Here is a 19,007-nt window from a genome sequence, read left to right as displayed (position 1 = left end):
TTTTTTTTTTTTTAAGAAGAATACCTTATTTTCTGCTCACATTTCTTTTTTCTTTCATATAGATCCTGAATCCACTTGTTTCGAAAGCACAGCTTTCTCAAACGCTTCAGTCCCGCTTAGTTAGTTGTAAAATCATGGGAAAATTAGCTAATAAATTTGAAGCTCATATGTAAGTAACTGTACCTATATTTTCATTCCACAGTATATACCACTATTTCTTTGTTAGTGGGCAAAAATTACTACAAGAAAAGTAGACTTTATTGCAAAAATTAAATTATTTCTTTTTACAGATCCCTTTATCTGGATATTAAATGATAATACAAAAACTGTTCATTTGGTGACTAGCATATTCAGACTTGCTGATGTTCATCAGTTTGTAACAGTTTGTATGTTCCTCCACAGGTTCAAATGGGTACCATTTTCATGCCATTCTTCCATATTGTTTTTTTTTTAACTAGGAAATAAGCCAAACAGTGGATTTCTGTGCAATTTACAGAGACAAAACACAAATTCATCACCTTAGAGTTTCTTGTCATAAAGAGAAGAGTCCTGTTCCTAACTTTTTAGGTGTTTAACCAAATTTAACATGTAGATATATTTTTTTTCTGTCCCTAATTTTATGGAGATGTATCAGGAGTCACTATTGTTGCCTGCTCTTGTTATCCAGCTCTTAGATTCAGTGTCTATGGGTTCGGACAGTGGTGCAGAAAAGGGAAGCAATGACAGAAGTAAATCTGAATAACTTATCTGCCCAAAGCAGTTGGTATGGTGCATTCTTTGGACAGTATACACAGTCTTATGATAATGGGACCATTTCACCAAATGTATTTCCTATCCAGGCAATTGGTCACATGTGATTCTGCGTTACAAAATAAATTCACTGGGGGCTACTAAATCAACAGGAACCATGTCTATCTCAGGAAGTCTGCTCTAATAATGGTTTTGTTCTGCCCCAATATGTAAGAATTCAGCATAACAGAAAATATAGGCAACAGAACTGTATGACAAAACATTTAGGAATGAATTTATTTAAATCATGATTTTTTCTTCAATAAAAAAAAGAACTACAAGCAGACAAAGGTAAGCTATCTACACCTTCATTTGCTATGCAAACTGCACTTGTTGGACATGCAGAAGTTAATGAACATGGGAAAGGAGGTTTTTTTTGAGAATGTTACCAAAGCCTTTGCATCCAAAGAAAAACAGTGAGGCTGGTGAAGGGTCTAGAGAACAACTCTTAATGAGGAGCGGCTGAGGGAACTGGGGCTGTTTGGTCTGGGGAAAAGGAGGCTCAAAGGAGACCTTATCACTCTCTACAACTACCTAAAAGGAGATTGTAGTGAGGTGGGTGTTGGTCTCTTTTCCCAAATAACAAGTGATAGGATGAGAGGAAACAGTCTCAAGTTGTGCCAGGGAAGTTTTAGATTGGATATTGGGAAAAATTTCTTCACTGAAAGGGTTGTCAAGCACTAGAACAGGATGCCCAGGGAAGCATTTGAGTCAGCAGCCCGGGATGTATTTAAAAGACGTGTAGATGTAGCACTTAGGGACATGCTTTAGTCGTGGACTTGGTAGTGTTAGGTTAATGGTTGGACTTGACGATCTTAAGGGTCTTTTCCAACCTAAATGATTCCATGATTCTATAGGAACTTTTCTTCTTCAAATTTTTTTAGAATTCTGGCAGAATCACAATTGCTTTTATTTTTTTGATGTTACATTCTCATGAAAATAAGTGACTTTCCAGATCCCTTAGAATCTAATGAGAAATTATAATTGTGTTAGCCATAATTAAGTTCAAATAATTGTACCTTCTTTTGTTGGGTTTCTTTAATTTGATTTCTTGCTCTTCAGAAATAGGAAACCCCTCAGTTCAGTGAACAGATAGTAGCATAATTTCTGTGCAGAATTTATATGTTAAGAAGATGTCTGAGAATTTGCTGGGACATATTGATCCTCTGTTAGAGGGCTCTGAATGCAGTTCAGAGGGCTGAAAAGAGACCTGGATCCACCAGTTTAAAATGTGTCAGGCTGGGTAAGATTCATGACACACTCTCATTCTCCTTGCAGGAGGCGTCTTGGTATAGGCTCAGGAGATGTGTCTGGCCTCACTAATAGGCAATATATAAGCATATCTTCACATTCTTCTTCAGAATGGCACCGTTTTTCCTCGTAAAATTTATGCTATACTTAAAAACCTTTCCTTTATATTTCACATGACTCCCAGGTTATTTTATGGAGTATTTAAAAAATCCTGACCTTGGAATAGAACATCAGTTTTTCTCCCCTCTGTTCCAACAGGTAGTTGAAAACAAGTCTTTTTGTTGGAAGGAGTTCCTACTTCAGAGTATCCTAAAATGCAAAATTCCAATGTCTCTGTGCAATTTTTGAAACTTGAGGCCAAATTTTGCTATGAGAAGTAGCTGGGATGAGTGGAGGCTGTGCAAGCTGTCTTGAAAATTTGCTAGTCTGTGGCTTCATATTATTTCTCTTGAGTTTTGCAACAACATAAGCATTTGGGTATAGATATTTTATGAATACTCATGACAGCATCTTGGGCAGTGAAAAGCAACACAATGGCTGATTCTGCCAAGTTGTAGTATGTGTTTTTACTTAAATAGAATTCAAAATAGGTATTTTGTGGCTGCCATTGATTTAACATGATATTTGGGTCTAGTTGCATTAAGGCATTGCAGTACTGAAGCTTTTAATCTCAAATTCCTTTTTCTACTTTCTTACAAAATATCTCTTTGGGGATACATGCATACCAAAGATGAGGTATTAGAGACAAGTAATTGGGATTTGCACTTCCATTTATATAATTATATTTGCACTTCCATTTATATAGTTCTTTGTATTCTTACAGTAGCTTTTCAGAAGTGTAACTGAAGATGGTTATTAAATGAGGACAGCATCTCTAAGCCTACCTACTATTTTCATAGTTAAAAAAATACATATATGAAATATGAGAAAATTGCAATGACTGTAATTAATCCTTTTTTTGTTTCTTTATAGCACATATTTGTCTGATGTACAGTATTCTTTTATAATTGTAACTTCTCAGAAAAATAATTTACCATGTGTGATAAATTAGTTTTAAAAAATTTGCCATTGGAAGTAATATATGGGTAAAATCTGAGTACTACAGACTGGATTTTATATATTCTTGTTCTGTATATTATTAAAAAAATGTTCACATTTTCAGTATTAAAAGAGAGATTCTTCCATTGGTAAAAACATTGTGCCATGATGTGGAATATGAAGTTAGAACTTGCATGTGTCGGCAACTGGAACATATAGCTCAAGGAATAGGGTGAGTACAAATTGACTACAATTTGCATAACTGCTTTTTAATCATAGAATCATAGAATGGTTTGGGTTGGAAAGGACCTTAAAGATCATTGTGTTCCAACCCCCCTGCCATGGGCAGGGACACCCTCCACTAGACCGGTGCAAAATCTTACTCTAAAATATTTGATGATTTCCAACGTAGTTCGTGCTTACTCAAGAATGAATTTGGAGTGTACAGATGTGCAGTTTTCTCTTTTCCATTTTCAGATTTTTGTTTCTCTTTGATAGTAAAATTGCTGAACCATACAAACAACAGGTTTTTTTTGAAATAGTGAGTTCATCTATAGCTTCTTGAAATCATCTCAGTTATGTGTTGATGTCACTGGGCTTATTTAAAAATGGAAGAGGGTTATGGCAAGTATTAGCAGTTTCAAATAATTTCTTTGTAGTTTTTTGTGAAAAGATGCTAAATGTGTTTTGTAAGGAAATTTCAGTTCAGTATCAACTTTTACTCTAAGCTTCAAGACCTTCAATATTACACATATAGGAACAGAAAAAGTGTGGAACTTTTATTTTAATAAATAGAACATGTTAACTATCCACACAGTATTGGTCTCTGCGTGAACAAATATTTTAAAATTCATGAAACAATGTGAATTACCTCTCAGCCATGGAATACTGGAAAAGTGTATGTTCAGGCAGTGTTTTACTTGGGTATAGGGAATGAATATTCATAGAAAGAACTAAGCATTACTGCCATGTACTTAATTTAACTTTGTTTTGGTAAGGCCATGCAGGATAGTAATTTCTAGATTCCTAGATAAACTTGTCTTTATTGCATATAAAACAATTTTTTCTATGTGCTTTAGGCACCTCTTCTGCCAAGGTCCTTGTCCTGCAAAAATTCAGAGGATGTGAATAATGTGAAACCACAATATTACTCATCTCAGTAAAGTTACTCATTTGTTTTTGTGCTTATTTTCTTTTATAACAAAGCATAGGTTAGCACAGTAAATAACTTTAACATTTTCCATCTTGAATGGCTTTGAATTTAAAAGAACTTGTAATTATAGAAAAGAAAGGTAGTATTTGTCAATATTGTTAATATTTGTAAAACTGGAAATTTAAATGCATTTTACTAAACTGAATTTCTGAAGAATTTTAGCTTGCATTTATTTTTACTGTATGCATGTATCTCATGTATTTTTATGTATCTTAAAATTGAATTATGCTTAATGAGAGATTAAAGATGAGTGAAAGAGAGGGTTTTGTTTATCTTTAGGGAGGGACCGGTTTTTTTTGGTTTTTTTTTTCCATAACTACAGAGGTTTGAAGGGAGAGACGGTTCTAATGGCCATACTAATTTGAAGATTTTTGATGCCACCAAAATGGAAATACATAGAAACATATTTGCAAAGCATTTTTTCCCCCCCTGCTTTCTGGGTCTTGATTTAGGATGCAGTCCTGCCATTTTCTCCCCTGACCCTTTCTAAGCTGTATGTTCTTATCTGTCTCAATCACCTTCCTTCCTCTTTTCTCATTTGTTGTTGCTCAATCCCATGAGATTCTTTTGGTGTCTTATTTGAGATATCGTCTGCATTTCCATGGATTTTTCTGACCTTCTCAGTTAACCTCTGTTATAATCAAGAGCTGAGAAGTAATAGTGAATTCTGCTTTGAAAGTATTTGTGACACAGAATACAGCAAAATATTTTTTTTAAAATACTGTAAGTATGTTATTCTGAGTAAAATAACGGTCACCTAAGGTATACATATAGTTACAGAATATTCCTTTCAGATATTACTGAAACATTTGTTTATGTTTTTAAAATATACAGCTGCACAAATTTCTTTTCCTTGTGGCTCAGTCTATTGAGAAGTAGAAAATTATTTTGGTGGTAACCTTTAGGAAGCACTCACAGTTTGTGTGAATCTGTGTGAATTTGCTTTCAGCAGTTTTATTTTACTTTTAAGATGGGTATATGCATAGCTAGGTGTTAAAATAAGAATTAAATTTGTGGTTTTGTGTTGCTTTCCTCACTCCTCCTCCAAATACTGTTTAAGCTCAACGTATACTAAGCAGTGTGAAAGAAGAAGCAAAAAGTTTTCATTTGTAACAAGCTGGCTATGTCTTATGCTAATAAGTGACCACTTTGGAAAATAAATAAATTTTTATTCATTCTGTTTATTGTCTTTAAAATGAACTAAATTGCATTTATTATTATGAAACAATGTAGGTGTAATGCAGTGGCGAATGGCAGTATTACTGTCAATTTACCCAGCCTTAGAATAGCAGTTTAATAGGGCTAAATACATAGTTATCGATTAGTCGTCCGTTCTGTATATTTTGCTTTAATTCTTTCCTCTCAAACTTTTATTTGTAGTAATAATGTATCCACATACAGTGTTCTCTCTCTGAAGTTTTTGCCCAGTCCCTTCCCAATGATTTAGATGCTTAATCTTTAATCTCATAAGAAATGGTGAACTGTCAGTATTTTTGGTATGTAAACTATTGCAGTGTTTCATGTTGAGGATGAATACGTAGTAGGAAAAAAAGACAATTTAATGAATACAAATAAGCACATTTTTAGGTAAATGTTGAAGGCATAATGTGACAACAGTCCCCTTGCTTATTTTTACTATTTGTTGATGTTACCACTAAATGATATTATGTCATTTTCTCATAATTTTATATTAATGATTAATAATCTGTTTGGAATAATACTGTTAAGCTACATTTTGATTTGCTGGTAACAGTAATAAACTCTGTAGGTGCAAATTACTTTGCTGATTATAAATATTTGAAAGTATTATTGTTTATATTGATTTACAAAAGGGGCAGCTATTATTTTGAACTGTTTATTTTGATTGGAAGGGGTATTTTGGGCATTTTTATTTCAGTAAAATTGTGGCATCCACAAGGCTGTGATCAGTTCTGTATTAAAAACTGATTGAAATGACAGAGTGTAAACTCTTCATACACAGTTGCTTTAAGCGTCAAACATAGTTTTCAATCAGTTATATACAGGGACATGGGAAATTATGCTGGTTGGTAGCTTCTACAGAAGCTATACATTTGCTCCAAGAAATGAATCTCTTTTCATCTTATGCCAGTCACCTTACTACACAAAAGTTTCTGTGTCGAGAGTATTTCACTCCTCCTTAGTCAACTCTCTGATTAAATTTTGATTTCTAAGTCAGTCCCTGATACCACGATCTGCTGCCAATGTATAGATTCAGGTTGTCAGGACCATCATACATGCAGACAGTGCTAGTAATTACCAAGGCAAAAAGAGTCAAGCAGAACCCTTTCTTTACTAATTTAAAAGAAGCCTAGAAAGCTAGTATTTGGACTAGTTGGGAAATCACATTTTCTCTGAGCAGTAGTGGCTTAATCTCTGTAAATAAGTCTCATCTTTGAAGTGTAAGACTTCTGGACACATTTCCAACATGGCTCATATTTAATATTTTTTGGCTTTGACCATTGCAATGAGCAGTTTCTGCATCTTTAATCAGAAAAATTTTCTTAGTGACACACTGAAGTAGCTGGACTCCTTCGAGTTTTTTCAAACCGCATTTTCTCTGATTTATTTCAAGCTAATTTGAATGCTTTTTTAGTGCTGAAGTTTCACATTTTAAACTTGTGGGTTTCTTTGGCTGACAAAGAAAAAAGTCCTGAGATTGACTGGAGGTTTTTATTTAATTTTAATTTCCTTACAACTTTGTCAATTTTTCCTTCTTGACTACCCAAGAAATATCTAAATGAGTGTATCAAGGAAGAATTCTGTTTTGCTATGGCAATATTGCTTCATTATATGTTTTCTCTTGGCTGCTTGCCTCACTTTGCAGGACAGAACTAACAAAAACTGTGGTGCTTCCTGAGTTAGTAGAACTGTCAAGAGATGAGGGTAGCAGTGTGCGCCTTGCAGCTTTTGAGACGTTAGTGAATCTGCTTGATATGTTTGATGCAGGTAAGAATTTAATCTAGGCTTACTAGCCCAGTTCTTAATACTCTAATGTATCTTATAAATGTATTTAAATGCTTTTTGTTCTGTCTGCTTTCTTAAGACATTTCAAAGAAGTTCAGTTTAACACTGATAGTGGCAAGCTTTAAGGAGAGCTACTGTGACTACTCCAATATAGGGAAACATTCTGGGTAACTGCTGTGCCTTGTCCTCCAAACAACTACTCTGTCTTGATTTTTTTTCAGGGGAATGTAGAAGACAATATCAGCCAGCTTTTCTGGCTCTGTATCAGTTGTGCTCTCTGCTTTTTTTTTTTTTTTTACAACTGGAAATGTACAAAGCAGCAAAGCACGTGATAGATCATTGCCATAGTCTATATGAAAAAAATGTTCTATATTGATGTTCACTGCTCATTATTTGCCACTTCACTCTTTATACTGTCTTTTTTTTCCAAACTCTTCAGTTGTTTATCTTCATTAGCAACTCTGTATTTTGCACCACATTTCCCACTCCCACTCCCATCTTACTGACTACTACTCCTTCCTGATACATAAGTGAGGAGCAAATATTTACTGTACAGAAACTTGATGATGAATTACTAAAATACATGATTGCATATAAGCCATATGGAGGAGTACGTAAAGAAATAATGTCTTTTTGGGGAAAATACCATAAATGGACTTTTTAGCAGTTAGTGCTTATATCAATAAGTGTGATAGTAGGTTAGTTTTCAAATTATTGAGCCTTTGCATTGATGCTATCAAGTTGGTCCTTCTCTTTGCACGTCCCAGTCTTCACTCCTTCACCCCACTCCCCAATTGCTGTAACTATGTTTAGCTATTGAAAAAAGCTTAGAGAAAGCAATCTGGGATTATTTACAGGGTTGTAATGAATGTGTTTCTAGAAATTTGGTTTCTGTAGTTTTGGTTTTGTGCCTGAACTAGAAAGTGAACATTTTGAATGTAGATGACCCAAAATTATATCTTAAGGTTTATTTCCCACAATATTAAAATATTTCTTCAGGTCAGCCTAAGTATTTTGTTATTCAGCCATAATTATTTGCTGAATTTTTCCCTGAAAACAAACAAACAGACAAACCAGGTAAGGTGTTAAAATTTAGGACCTGTATTATGGCAGTATGTTCGTTGTTCTCCATACCTGTTGTTTTCTACCTCCAGTGAATGTCTGCCAAAAATACTCCTAAGCATGTTAAATGATATTTTTTATAACTTGTTATGAAAGTCTACTCTCTGTGCTTTTTTTAATGTGTTGACAAATGGCTAACTTTAAAAAATTGTTTGTTTTTTTTTTTTTTCAGATGATAGGAGTCAAACTGTGCTCCCCTTAGTGAAATCACTCTGTGAAAAATCCTTCAAAGCAGATGAATCTATCCTAGTTTCTTTATCTTTCCATTTAGGGAAACTCTGTAATGGATTATATGGTATGATTTAATGTTCTTTTAAAAAAATCTTAAAAATGAGGGAAGATTGGAGAACTTGAAGCCCTTGGAAAATATCCATATTCGAATACATCAAATGAAATGATAGTTAGGAGAGGAAATAAGGAACTAAAAATCTGAAATACTTTATTGCATAAATGCTGGCTTTTGTGAATTTCCTTTTTGAATGTCCATGTGTTTATTGGGTTTTTTTAATGTTTAGTCAGGGTCAGAGATGGAAACGTGGTGGTTTATGTTTATTGGTTTGACTGATTTATTTTGATTCCTTCTTGAGTTGGATGAATGAATTTTGAAACTAGAAACCACTGAAAACACGGTATAATGTTAACTGTTCATGTTCACTTCTGTGCTTGATATGTGCTCTTTTTGAGACATAGTACAGAGTGGCTAAATAAGGAACTTCAGGGGAGAAAGGAGACCTAGTGGCATGTGGATTCCCAGCCACAGCTGAGGCCAAATCTGTACCCATAATTTTTGTGGTTTTCTCTTGAGCACAGTGGATCTTTCCTTGATCATTCTGCTCACCATATAGCCTCTACACAGAGTTTACCTGGGGAGGAACATCATGGAATAATGGTTTTACATTACAGAAAATTTCCTCTTAAACTCTTAAACTGTTTGGTCTTTCTTACAAATCTTTAAAATGATCCTTTATGATGTTAGAGACTATCAAAGTGACTGTTGCTTCCCTACAAATAACTAAAAAGCGCTGTTCCACAGTGTTAAACGGTTATTTACAGAAATATAGACTTAAAACAGGCCATCCTGTTTTTATCATATCTTCCCGGTCTTCTTTTCTCTTGGTTGAATGACTTTAATTGCTGATCTCTCTTCACCTCTGAACTCTGTCTGGCAAGTTTATGTTTTTCTTGAAGTATTATGCCTTATGAGAGCTGAACAAAATGAACAGTTACTTCACATGTCTTGCAAGCTATATTGCTATTTACATTTTTCAGTAAATAGTTTGCAATAGTTTGACATTATTTCTTCAAGTGCAGCTTATGAAGCCTTTTTTTTTTTTTTTTTTTCTTTTTAAGAAACTGACAGCTAGTTAGTCTTTCTCTTTCCTGGTCTTGTGCAGGTGATGCAGTGATGAAGATGGGGCTAGGCATGGTACCTTATCTCTGTCCTAATGGAACAATAGTCTAAAGTTTTAAGAACATATGTCCACTTTCTGAAGATAATTTCAAACTCTATCTTCTGAAGCATAAGCAGCCTCCCTCCTAGGCTGATGTTATCAGAGTATTAAATAAGTGAAGTCTCTAATCCAACATCCAAAAAGCCAATGAAAATACTGAATAATACCAGAACTAAGATATGAGTCATGTCAGTGAGCCCTGGGTAACTTTCTCTTAACTGTTTTTCCAAGCAGTTTTGTAGCACCTTTGTAGTTTTTTGTCTCTTTCCTGATCCCTTATTTTGCTTGTGAAAAACATGACATTTACTGCACTTTTGTATTCACAGGTCCGGTTAACCAGTATTAGGAGGAAATGGAATCAGTTTGACAAGTTTTGCTTTTGCCACGTTGGCTGCTACTCATTTTCTTGTTTTCTTTTTGGTATTTACAAGTAGATTTTTTAAAATTTTTGTTACAGTTTTTTTTTTTTTTCAAAAACGTTAAAGTAATCTGACTGATTAGTAATTATATGGCTTGTCCTTCCCTTCTCCAACTGTTAAGCATCAGTACCACTTCAGCTCTTTTCCCTTCTGATATGTCACTTATTTAAGATTTCAGCAGCTAGTACCTTAAATACTTTTGAATACTGGAATGAAGCACATCTGACCCTGCACATTTTGAAAACTTCTCATGTTTATGTATTCACTGACCTGTTCCTTCTCTACTTAGAGCTTGACTCTTTGTCACTGTTATTAATTGTACTGAGCCTGATGATACCAGTGGAATTTGAGAAAGAAAATAAAAGCATTAAGCATTTCAGCCTTCTTGGTACCAATCACTGATAGCTTTCCTCTCTCTCTTGAGTACAAAACTGAGCTTTTCCTTGATTATTCTATTACTAATGTACTTATAAAATTACTTGTAATTTTTGAAGTAATCTTGCTAGTTGCATTCCAGTTTGTTCTGAGATTTCGAATTTTATTCTCATACCTCTTTATTTTCTGAAGCAACATGACCTAATTTTTCAGCTTTCTCCAGGCATGCACTCTTCCTGTGGCTGAGTTCCATAAAGATCTAAAAATTTAATCAATAAGAAACCAGTATTAGTGGAACAAAAAATATTTTCACAATCCTCCAGTGAAAGTCCTGAGTATTTCAAGAATTATGTAAACAGAAATTATGATTCACTCTGTTATAGTTGTAATTTTCCTGTAATCCCTTTTTCTGTATAATGTGTACTGATGATACTCTGCTAGAGTCAAGGTCAGCAAGTAGAGGGATAAAAATTGACACATTTGATAGATTCGTAAATGAGATTTGTTTTGGAACATTATTAATAGCATTTGTAATGAGGAAGGTAAATTTTTTTTTTTTTTGAGGCATTTTTACTCCTGAACAGCATTTACGATTTTTGGAGTTTTATAAGAAGCTTTCCACACTGGGTTTGCAGCAGGAAAATGGACACAATGATAATCAACTACAACTTCAAACTCTGGAACAGGAAAAGAAGTATATTTCAGTGAGGAAGAACTGTGCTTACAATTTTCCAGTAAGTCATGTTAAATTAAGTTTAAATAATGTGTGTCATGCATATAGTTCACTCAATAGGACTGTGTGGGTGATTGAGAAGTTACTGCCAAGTTGTACATTGAGCTCTATTCTAGCTCTCTGCTGGAAAATTCAAGTTAATGGCTTGAAGTAGAGGTTGTCCAAAAGAGTTACCAGGAAGGATTCCTCTTTGCAGAGCCTCAGAAAATTGTTGGCAAGTTTGACTGAGAGAGTGCTATTCTAAGAGGTTACTGGTCTCATTCTTTCCTAGACATTTTCTCCAAACCCTTAGCACAGAGGCTTTGAGTAAATGGCTGTGAAACAGAGTCCCCAGTTTCAAACCACTCAAAGCTAGGTTTTTGCATTCCTGTCTGAATACAGAAAGTCTTTTCGAGTTTGTGTGAGGTCATTAAACTTACCGCTTATGTTTCTGTAAATCTACTTTGTATTCTGACGTTCTGCATTTATATTTAAAGAAGATATTTTTATAACAAGAGCTAGTAGACATTTTTATTCCACCTTTTAAAGAGAAGCACCATGTATGTACGTAGACATCTGTTGGTTTATTTAAGCAAAAACAAGGTATGTACACACACAGTTCTGTTGGAATTCATATGCTTGTTTTGCTGCTTGCTAAAATGTTCTTTGTTTTTGAAGTCTCCAGTTGCAGCTTCCACTAGTGTTCAGAAAGATTGACAATGTTTATAAAATAAAGGTTTTGTATCTTGTGGGTTTAATCTGTGTCTTCAGAAAAAAAGCCTACAACATGTCTGTAAGATATGTAAATCCAGTTTATTTCTTAACTCCAGAACTTGTCTTCGTACCTGTGTTTTGATGTGGCCATTAAAAATGCCACACTTCCTCTTTAAAATCACAACCTGTTGTCTCCCAAGTGTCTTGCTGGTTGTAACTCAAATGTTTCCATCTGATAATCTCTGATAGTGTGGTCCTTTAGCTATACAGTTAATAAAAGACTTTATCGTTCCACAGGCCATGATTGTTTTTGTGGATCCAAAGAACTTCCATTTAGAGCTATATTCTATATTCTTCTGCCTTTGTCATGACCCTGAAGTTCCTGTCAGATATACTATGGCCATAAGCTTTTACGAAGTAAGTTTAAAATGATTCTTTGTTAGTACTTATATGCTTTTATTTTATGTTATTTTCTTCTTTAAGCTTGCATTTGTGAGACTGTTCAACAAAAATAAAAAGACTTGAGTTGTTTGTCAAAATTGTTCAGTCCATTCTAACCTGTATATACAGCCATATACAAACATTAGGCTATTGAAGTTGTGTGATGTTCGGCTACAAGAGCCTACTGCTAGGTGACCCTTTAAGGAGCGAAAGCTAGAAGAAACTTCTAATGGTCTAATACCACAAACATAAGCAATTGTAACATAAGCAAAAGTAACTACAATATGTGAAGGTTTTCAATACTATTAGAAAATACCGAGACAAAGGGAAGAAAGGAACTTGCCACTTCTGGTCCTGTAAACCTTCTTTAGAGTTTACAGTTTGCTACTATGCTGGTGTTCTGCGGAGTAAACATTTGAATAGTCCATAATGATTTTTTCTAGCTTTACAGTACAGTTTTAGAAATTTTTAGTAAATGTAAAAACGAATTAATTCTAAAAGTGTGTTTCATGGTTAGGTAATAAGCCTGTTTCTTGACACATTCTTTATATAAGCATACTTTTAATGTCATCAGTGGGAACGTACACAGCTTTAGAAGGCTGATGTTAAACAATTGGTCTGCATCCCTTCTTCATGCTTGCAGTAAAGTAAGCACATGTAGTATAGTTGTTGTAGTGACATGGAACTAAGGAATGTTTCACCTTGCTATCTTACTGTCATTTTGTAGGTTGCTAAGCTTTTAAATTCCAGTGTGTATACAATACATAAAGAGCTGGTTACGCTATTACAAGATGAGTCACTGGAGGTAATATACTTTATTGGAAATTTCTTTTGCTTGTTATGTTGAGGTGGGTTATCTTGAGGTTTAATAACTCTGCAATAAGACAGTATAGTAGCTGTTTGAAATGATAAACAGCTTTCACTTCTGTTTCACAGGTGCTTCATAAACATGCCAGCCTACTGTGAATAAAAAGGAGGAAGGTGTTTGAATTTAGTAAACTCACTCTGAATTCATTAGCTTTTAAAAATATACATTCTAAATAGTTTTAATTGCTCTATTATTTATTACCTTACAAATTATGTGGAAAGACTTGGTTTTGATATTATATTAAAATAATCATTGGTAGCGTTCAAGGTTTTTGCTTTGTTTTATTTTAATTTCTCCAATTGAAGAGGAGATGAAGAAGTTGTGTATGGTTCAAAGATTAAGATTTATAGAAAGAGTTTCAGTCCAAGATCTGGTACAGAGTCTTTGTGAGACAGTCTAGTGTACCTTGGTTTCAACCTGCGTAAAACATTAATTATATTACAGACTTAGTGAGACTTTTTGGATTGAAAAAAAGACAAATATTTATATTTGAGACAAAATCACTATTTCCTCTGATACCAGTTATTCCAGTAGTTGATCTTTTCTGTTTTCTATGTAGGATCTTTGGATAAGGTATGGAAAAATGAATTTTACTTTCAGGTGCTCCTTTTTGTTTTGGTACCTTTATGTTAGACATTTTCAAGAAAGCTGAAAGTATTCCTAGATAATCTACTTATAGTTTATGAAATTCTGACCCGTCTTAAAAGATTTCTGAAGTTGAACACCTGAAAGTTGAGACTCAGAAGCAGCTGGTGATTTTGAAAAATTCCTTGGTTTGATCCCTATACAGTTATCTAAATAATAAAAAATATTTGATGCTTTATCTTATATATCACCTCAGTCAGAATGGGTACCAAAAATATTTAATTTTGTACTTTTCTAGTCTAGTTTCAAGTATTACAACATTTGAAAGTAGGGTTATTCTATTAATATAGGCTATATATTCTGTTTTAATTTATCAACTGTAGTTTTTCATAAAGCAGGAAAAATTGGTTTTAAGATTCAGCTGACATATTAAAAAAAACATTTCTTTGTGTTTCTCGAGGCACTTACTTAACTGTCTATGAAATACAGATCTTCCTTAAGAAAATGTTCATTTTTAAAAATACTGTATGCTGTGACTAGTTTAGAAAGCATTGACTGTGGTATTCACATAAATCAAAACTACAGTTTGTTTTACTGAACTGAAACCTATCGTATTTATATTACCTACTACATTAAAACATCAATTTTAAATTCCTCTCCTCATCAATGCAAATACATTGCACATCATTCTCTTTTTTCCTTTTTTTTTTTTTTAATATGGATGTAAGAGAACAGTAACATAAGAGATGTCAGCAGGGACATGTTGGTGAGAGATAAAAATTGAGTCAAGTTAATTTACAGACCTAATTCATGCAGCCTTTCTTTAAATAGGTATTAGATGCCCTGGTGGGTCACCTTCCTGAAATCCTTGAACTAATGACTAATGGAGGAGAAAACAGTGGATCAGAAAGCAAGGTAAGTATTCTCATGATTTCTTAATTTATCTTCTAAATGAGGGTAGTAGCAAAGTTGTTCAGACATATATTGTATGAAAAGGCTTTAATGATTAGTTTCTGCTTTGGAGAGAGAAAGTTTCTGTGGTTTTTTGGTTGTTTGTTGCCTTTATAAACTTTAAAAAAAAGTTTTGAAATATTAGAATTAATACAAAAATGAACAGTTTATCCATGTTCTCTTTCTAATTAACCGTGGATTTGCTGAAATAGATCAAATTTTGAATACAGTCATTAAGTTAAAACAAAACTTGGTTTCATGCTAAAGGACTGATAGCTAATACCTAATTTTCATTTTTTTTTTAAATATTGAAATGACAACTGCCTATGGTTGCCATTTTCAAACACAGTTTCTGCTGGAAGGAAGCCTATTTCCTGAAGTAAAGGCACTGAATCAGGATTTATGAGATCCGTATTCAGCTCCCAACTTTGATAACTGAATTGCATGTGGCTTTTGATGATGGTTTATTCAGTGACTTCTCATATGTAAAATGGAACATAAAGATCATCTCCTGCTTTAAGATGCTGTTTTGAGCATAATTCCTGAATGTATAGAGAAATGGAGATATTCCAACAATATAAGAACAGAATACATTTATTTTCTTGTATGAACAAAAGTTGAGAGTAATTTAAAATGTGAATTTGTCAGATGTTTGCAGCTGTAAATGTGTATAACATATAACAAGTGCCATGTCAAGTTTACCAGTCTTGTTTAATTTTGCCTAGTGCTAAAGAGAATTTAGCTTGGCTGCTATAAAGTCTTTGCCTCCTTCTGAGAAAAGGTGTGTAATTCCTGCTAAAATTAATTAGGGAGCTGAGAAGAATAACTGCAAAGATTAAGAGGCTAGAAGGAAAATGGGGTTTATTTGGTTTGAGAAGACTGAAGAGGGTTGTTGTAATGGTCTTCATATCTGTAAAAAGGTATTACAAAGAGAACAGTGATTAGTTTTTCTTTGTCAGGAGGAGGGATTGGAAATGAAAGTGTATTTAGTTAGGTACTGGAATAGCTTTTTGACTAGTTAAGTGGAATTTACTGTGTAGGGGAGATTGCTTAAACCAAATCATTCATTTTTTTTAAGAACAAGTTAGACCAATATCTACTGGAAATGGTCGTAGTGGAGCTGATCCTGTCTGAGGAGGGGAATTAAATGACCCCTTAAAATCTCTTCCCTTCTTACATTTTCGTGATGTATTTTTTTAAGCATAGTAACAGGACATATGGCTAGAAAATGCAAAATTATTTTAATGTTTATATTTTTATTTCTAGTTATTGTCTGTTCCTGACTTGATTCCTGCATTAACAACGGCAGAACAGAGAGCAGCAACTTCTTTAAAATGGAGAACTCATGAGAAGTTACTACAAAAATATGCATGTCTCCCTCATATCATATCAAGTGATCAGATTTATTACCGTTTTCTTCACAGAATGTTGACAATAATTTTGACAAATGTGAGCCTACCTGTCTCTTTCCTGATGTTTTTTATTTGTTTATGCTATTTAGAACAATGACCACCAGATATTTGCTACGTGTAGTACTTGGTATATTATATTAATCTTAAAGTAGTATTTCTCATTGCATATAGTATATCAGGCTTTTTTTTTTTTTTTTTGTATAAGACTGAGAAATTGCTCTGAGAACAAACCCCTATTTGAGGAGCAAAATTTGGCTTACCAGTTGTCATATTTTTCTTACCACCCAAGACTTTTTTCTTTTCTGTCTGCTCATTATCAGTTTGTTTCTAGATAAATCAAATTTTTTTTTCCTCTGAGGTATGCCTTCATTTTCCTGATTCCATACAATACTTCGTGTTATGTTTCATTCTTTATGAAAGAATGCTTTATTCTGAAAATGAATGATCGTTTAGAGCTACTAGTCAGAGATTTTATTGAATTAATTGGAGACTAAAACTGTCTTTTGTAAGAGAAGGTGTTGTAAGTTTTATTTTCTAACACCTACAATATAGAAGGTGCCTTCCAAACATGTAATATGCTAGGGTGTTTATTAAATAATTGAATAAACAAGTTAGGTGGAAGGGATGAAGAAGGTGATATCTCATAGGTTGGCCAAACATCCTTATTCTCCCTTACATTATGCCTATTATTTCAAAAAGTATAATGTTAAGCTAATTTTTAGCTTTTTTTCCTGCTTCTACAATTTTTATACATTTTTAGTCCTGTTCCTTCAGGCATGTTTAATTGTGTTCCCTTTATTTGTTTCAAGAATGTCCTGCCAGTCCAAAAAGCAGCTGCTCGAACTCTCTGCGTTTATTTACGTTATAATCGCAAACAAGAACAGAGGCATGAGGTTATTCAGAAACTGATTGAACGTAAGATAATTTTTCCTTGATTACTTAGAGAGGCAAGTTAGTTTTGACCGAAGATCTATTTATGGTTATATTTATTCAGTGTAACTTCCTGCCATCGTTGGTGGAATTACACTTAGAAGACGTTCAGTTGCTCGTATTATCACCATGAAAAGCATATTGTGTGTATGTGAGGAGTATATCTGAAGTTTATGTAGAGTAATTGGGAAAGAGGCAATGTGGGAAATTGATAATATGCCAAGGCCCCTCCAACCCTACTTCTTAAATCCAAAATTGCTCAGCTGTATGTGCTGCAATACACTAAGCAGACTCCCTCTATAGAAGTAAAATTCTTGAGGCTTCATCATAAGAACTGCTGAATAAATCGTTTCAGAAATTAATTTATGAATGAGTTAGTCACCTAAGTTGACTTTATGGTCTATGCTATGTGTTTTAAAGATAGGTTAGAAGCTTGAATAGTTCCCATTAGCAATCCTTAATGTTTGCACAGTAATTTTGATACACCTGTGACATGGTTTGAAAGGCACACAGGGCTTTGTTCAACACAGTAGCTAGTTCACTTGCTCTTTTTGCTATTTCAAATGGTTAAACGGACAGGTTGAATTTCTGAAAAAGTAATGCTCACTGTCAGAAACAGTCATTGAATTCAGAAGGTTAGGTTTTCACTGAAAGAAAAAATTGAGATAGGATGAGATGTGTCTTGTGACAAGTGTGATTATCATCTTTGAGTCAAAGGTTAACCTTTGAAATGTCTTCTGGCTGATGTTGAAAACTTAATAGATAGTATCTGTGGATTGCTATTTTTCAGAACTGGGCCAAGGAAAAAGTTATTGGAACAGACTCCGTTTTTTAGATACTTGTGAATTCATAATGGAATTGTTTTCAAAATCATTCTTCTGTAAATACTTCTTTCTACCTGTGCTTGAACTTACACATGATCCGGTGGCAAATGTGAGGTACTGTATGAAGAGTATGTAGCAGTGTACAGGAAAAAAACCTTTAAATAATATATTAAGAAATATTGTGACAGGTTTTATGTCTTGTTTAAATAATGGGAGTTGAGTAAAAAGGTACAGGGCTTTCAGGGTGACCAGTGTTAAAGTTGTGGGGGACTATGGGAATGATGTTAGAAAACCACAGAAGCAGGTCAGTCTGGGTGTCTGTGGGAAGGATCGAAAGTGTCAGGTTTTGTGAGTGAGAAAGGAACACTGAGGCAGAGGAACCAGCAATAGATGAGAGGAGCCAGCAACAGATTAGAAGAAAGTAATACACTATTTAGCCTCCGTTAATTTCCATCCTTTCCAGCGTCACTAAGTAAAACACACAAGTAATTCTTTCGGTAGTCTAAGCTTAACATATTAGAATAGGTTTTACTTTATGTAAGAAATTTTTACTTCATTATTAAAGTAAGTTGAAAAAGAATAGAAAAAGGGAATTTTGTACGATATTAATTTTTATACAGTTTTTTTTCCATTATTTTTGTAGTAATTTTTTTCCCCTCACTAAACAGGTAGGGATCAGGCAGTTGCTACCTGTAAGAAAATAGTTCCTTTTTCTTTGTCATGTATTTTGTGTAAATTTACCATTTTAATCTTATTTCCGAAGTGTGTAATTCATGTTGTCATCATTAACATGTCTGAACATCCAATGTCAATGCTGCATAGAGATTTATGTAAGTATAATTTGCACATACATGTGTGCATTCAGGAGGCTTCACTAAGTACAGTTTATCACGAAGTGCACATGTTTGAATAGACCTTGTGTTTATT

General features: G+C 33.8%; 1 protein-coding gene across 1 annotated transcript; it reads left to right on the top strand.

The window, feature by feature from the left end:
• Nucleotides 1-62: 62 nt before the first annotated feature.
• LOC104469990 (serine/threonine-protein phosphatase 4 regulatory subunit 4) lies at nt 63-18,194 on the top strand (the record flags this gene model as incomplete). The annotated part of the gene is made up of 11 exons (XM_010084752.1): nt 63-169; nt 3,203-3,310; nt 7,137-7,258; nt 8,571-8,693; nt 11,208-11,377; nt 12,367-12,486; nt 13,238-13,315; nt 14,795-14,878; nt 16,181-16,363; nt 17,136-17,241; nt 18,047-18,194. Coding segments are annotated over 11 exons (1,349 nt in total), but the record flags the coding sequence as incomplete, so codon positions are not given.
• Between the last annotated feature and the right edge of the window lie 813 nt (nt 18,195-19,007).

The sequence above is a fragment of the Pterocles gutturalis genome, unplaced genomic scaffold, assembly GCF_000699245.1.
Source record: "Pterocles gutturalis isolate BGI_N339 unplaced genomic scaffold, ASM69924v1 scaffold11355, whole genome shotgun sequence".
Taxonomy (NCBI): Eukaryota; Metazoa; Chordata; class Aves; order Pterocliformes; family Pteroclidae; genus Pterocles; species Pterocles gutturalis.
The sequence above is the reverse complement of the archived record's forward strand: the minus strand, read 5'-3'. Positions and strand labels throughout refer to the sequence as shown.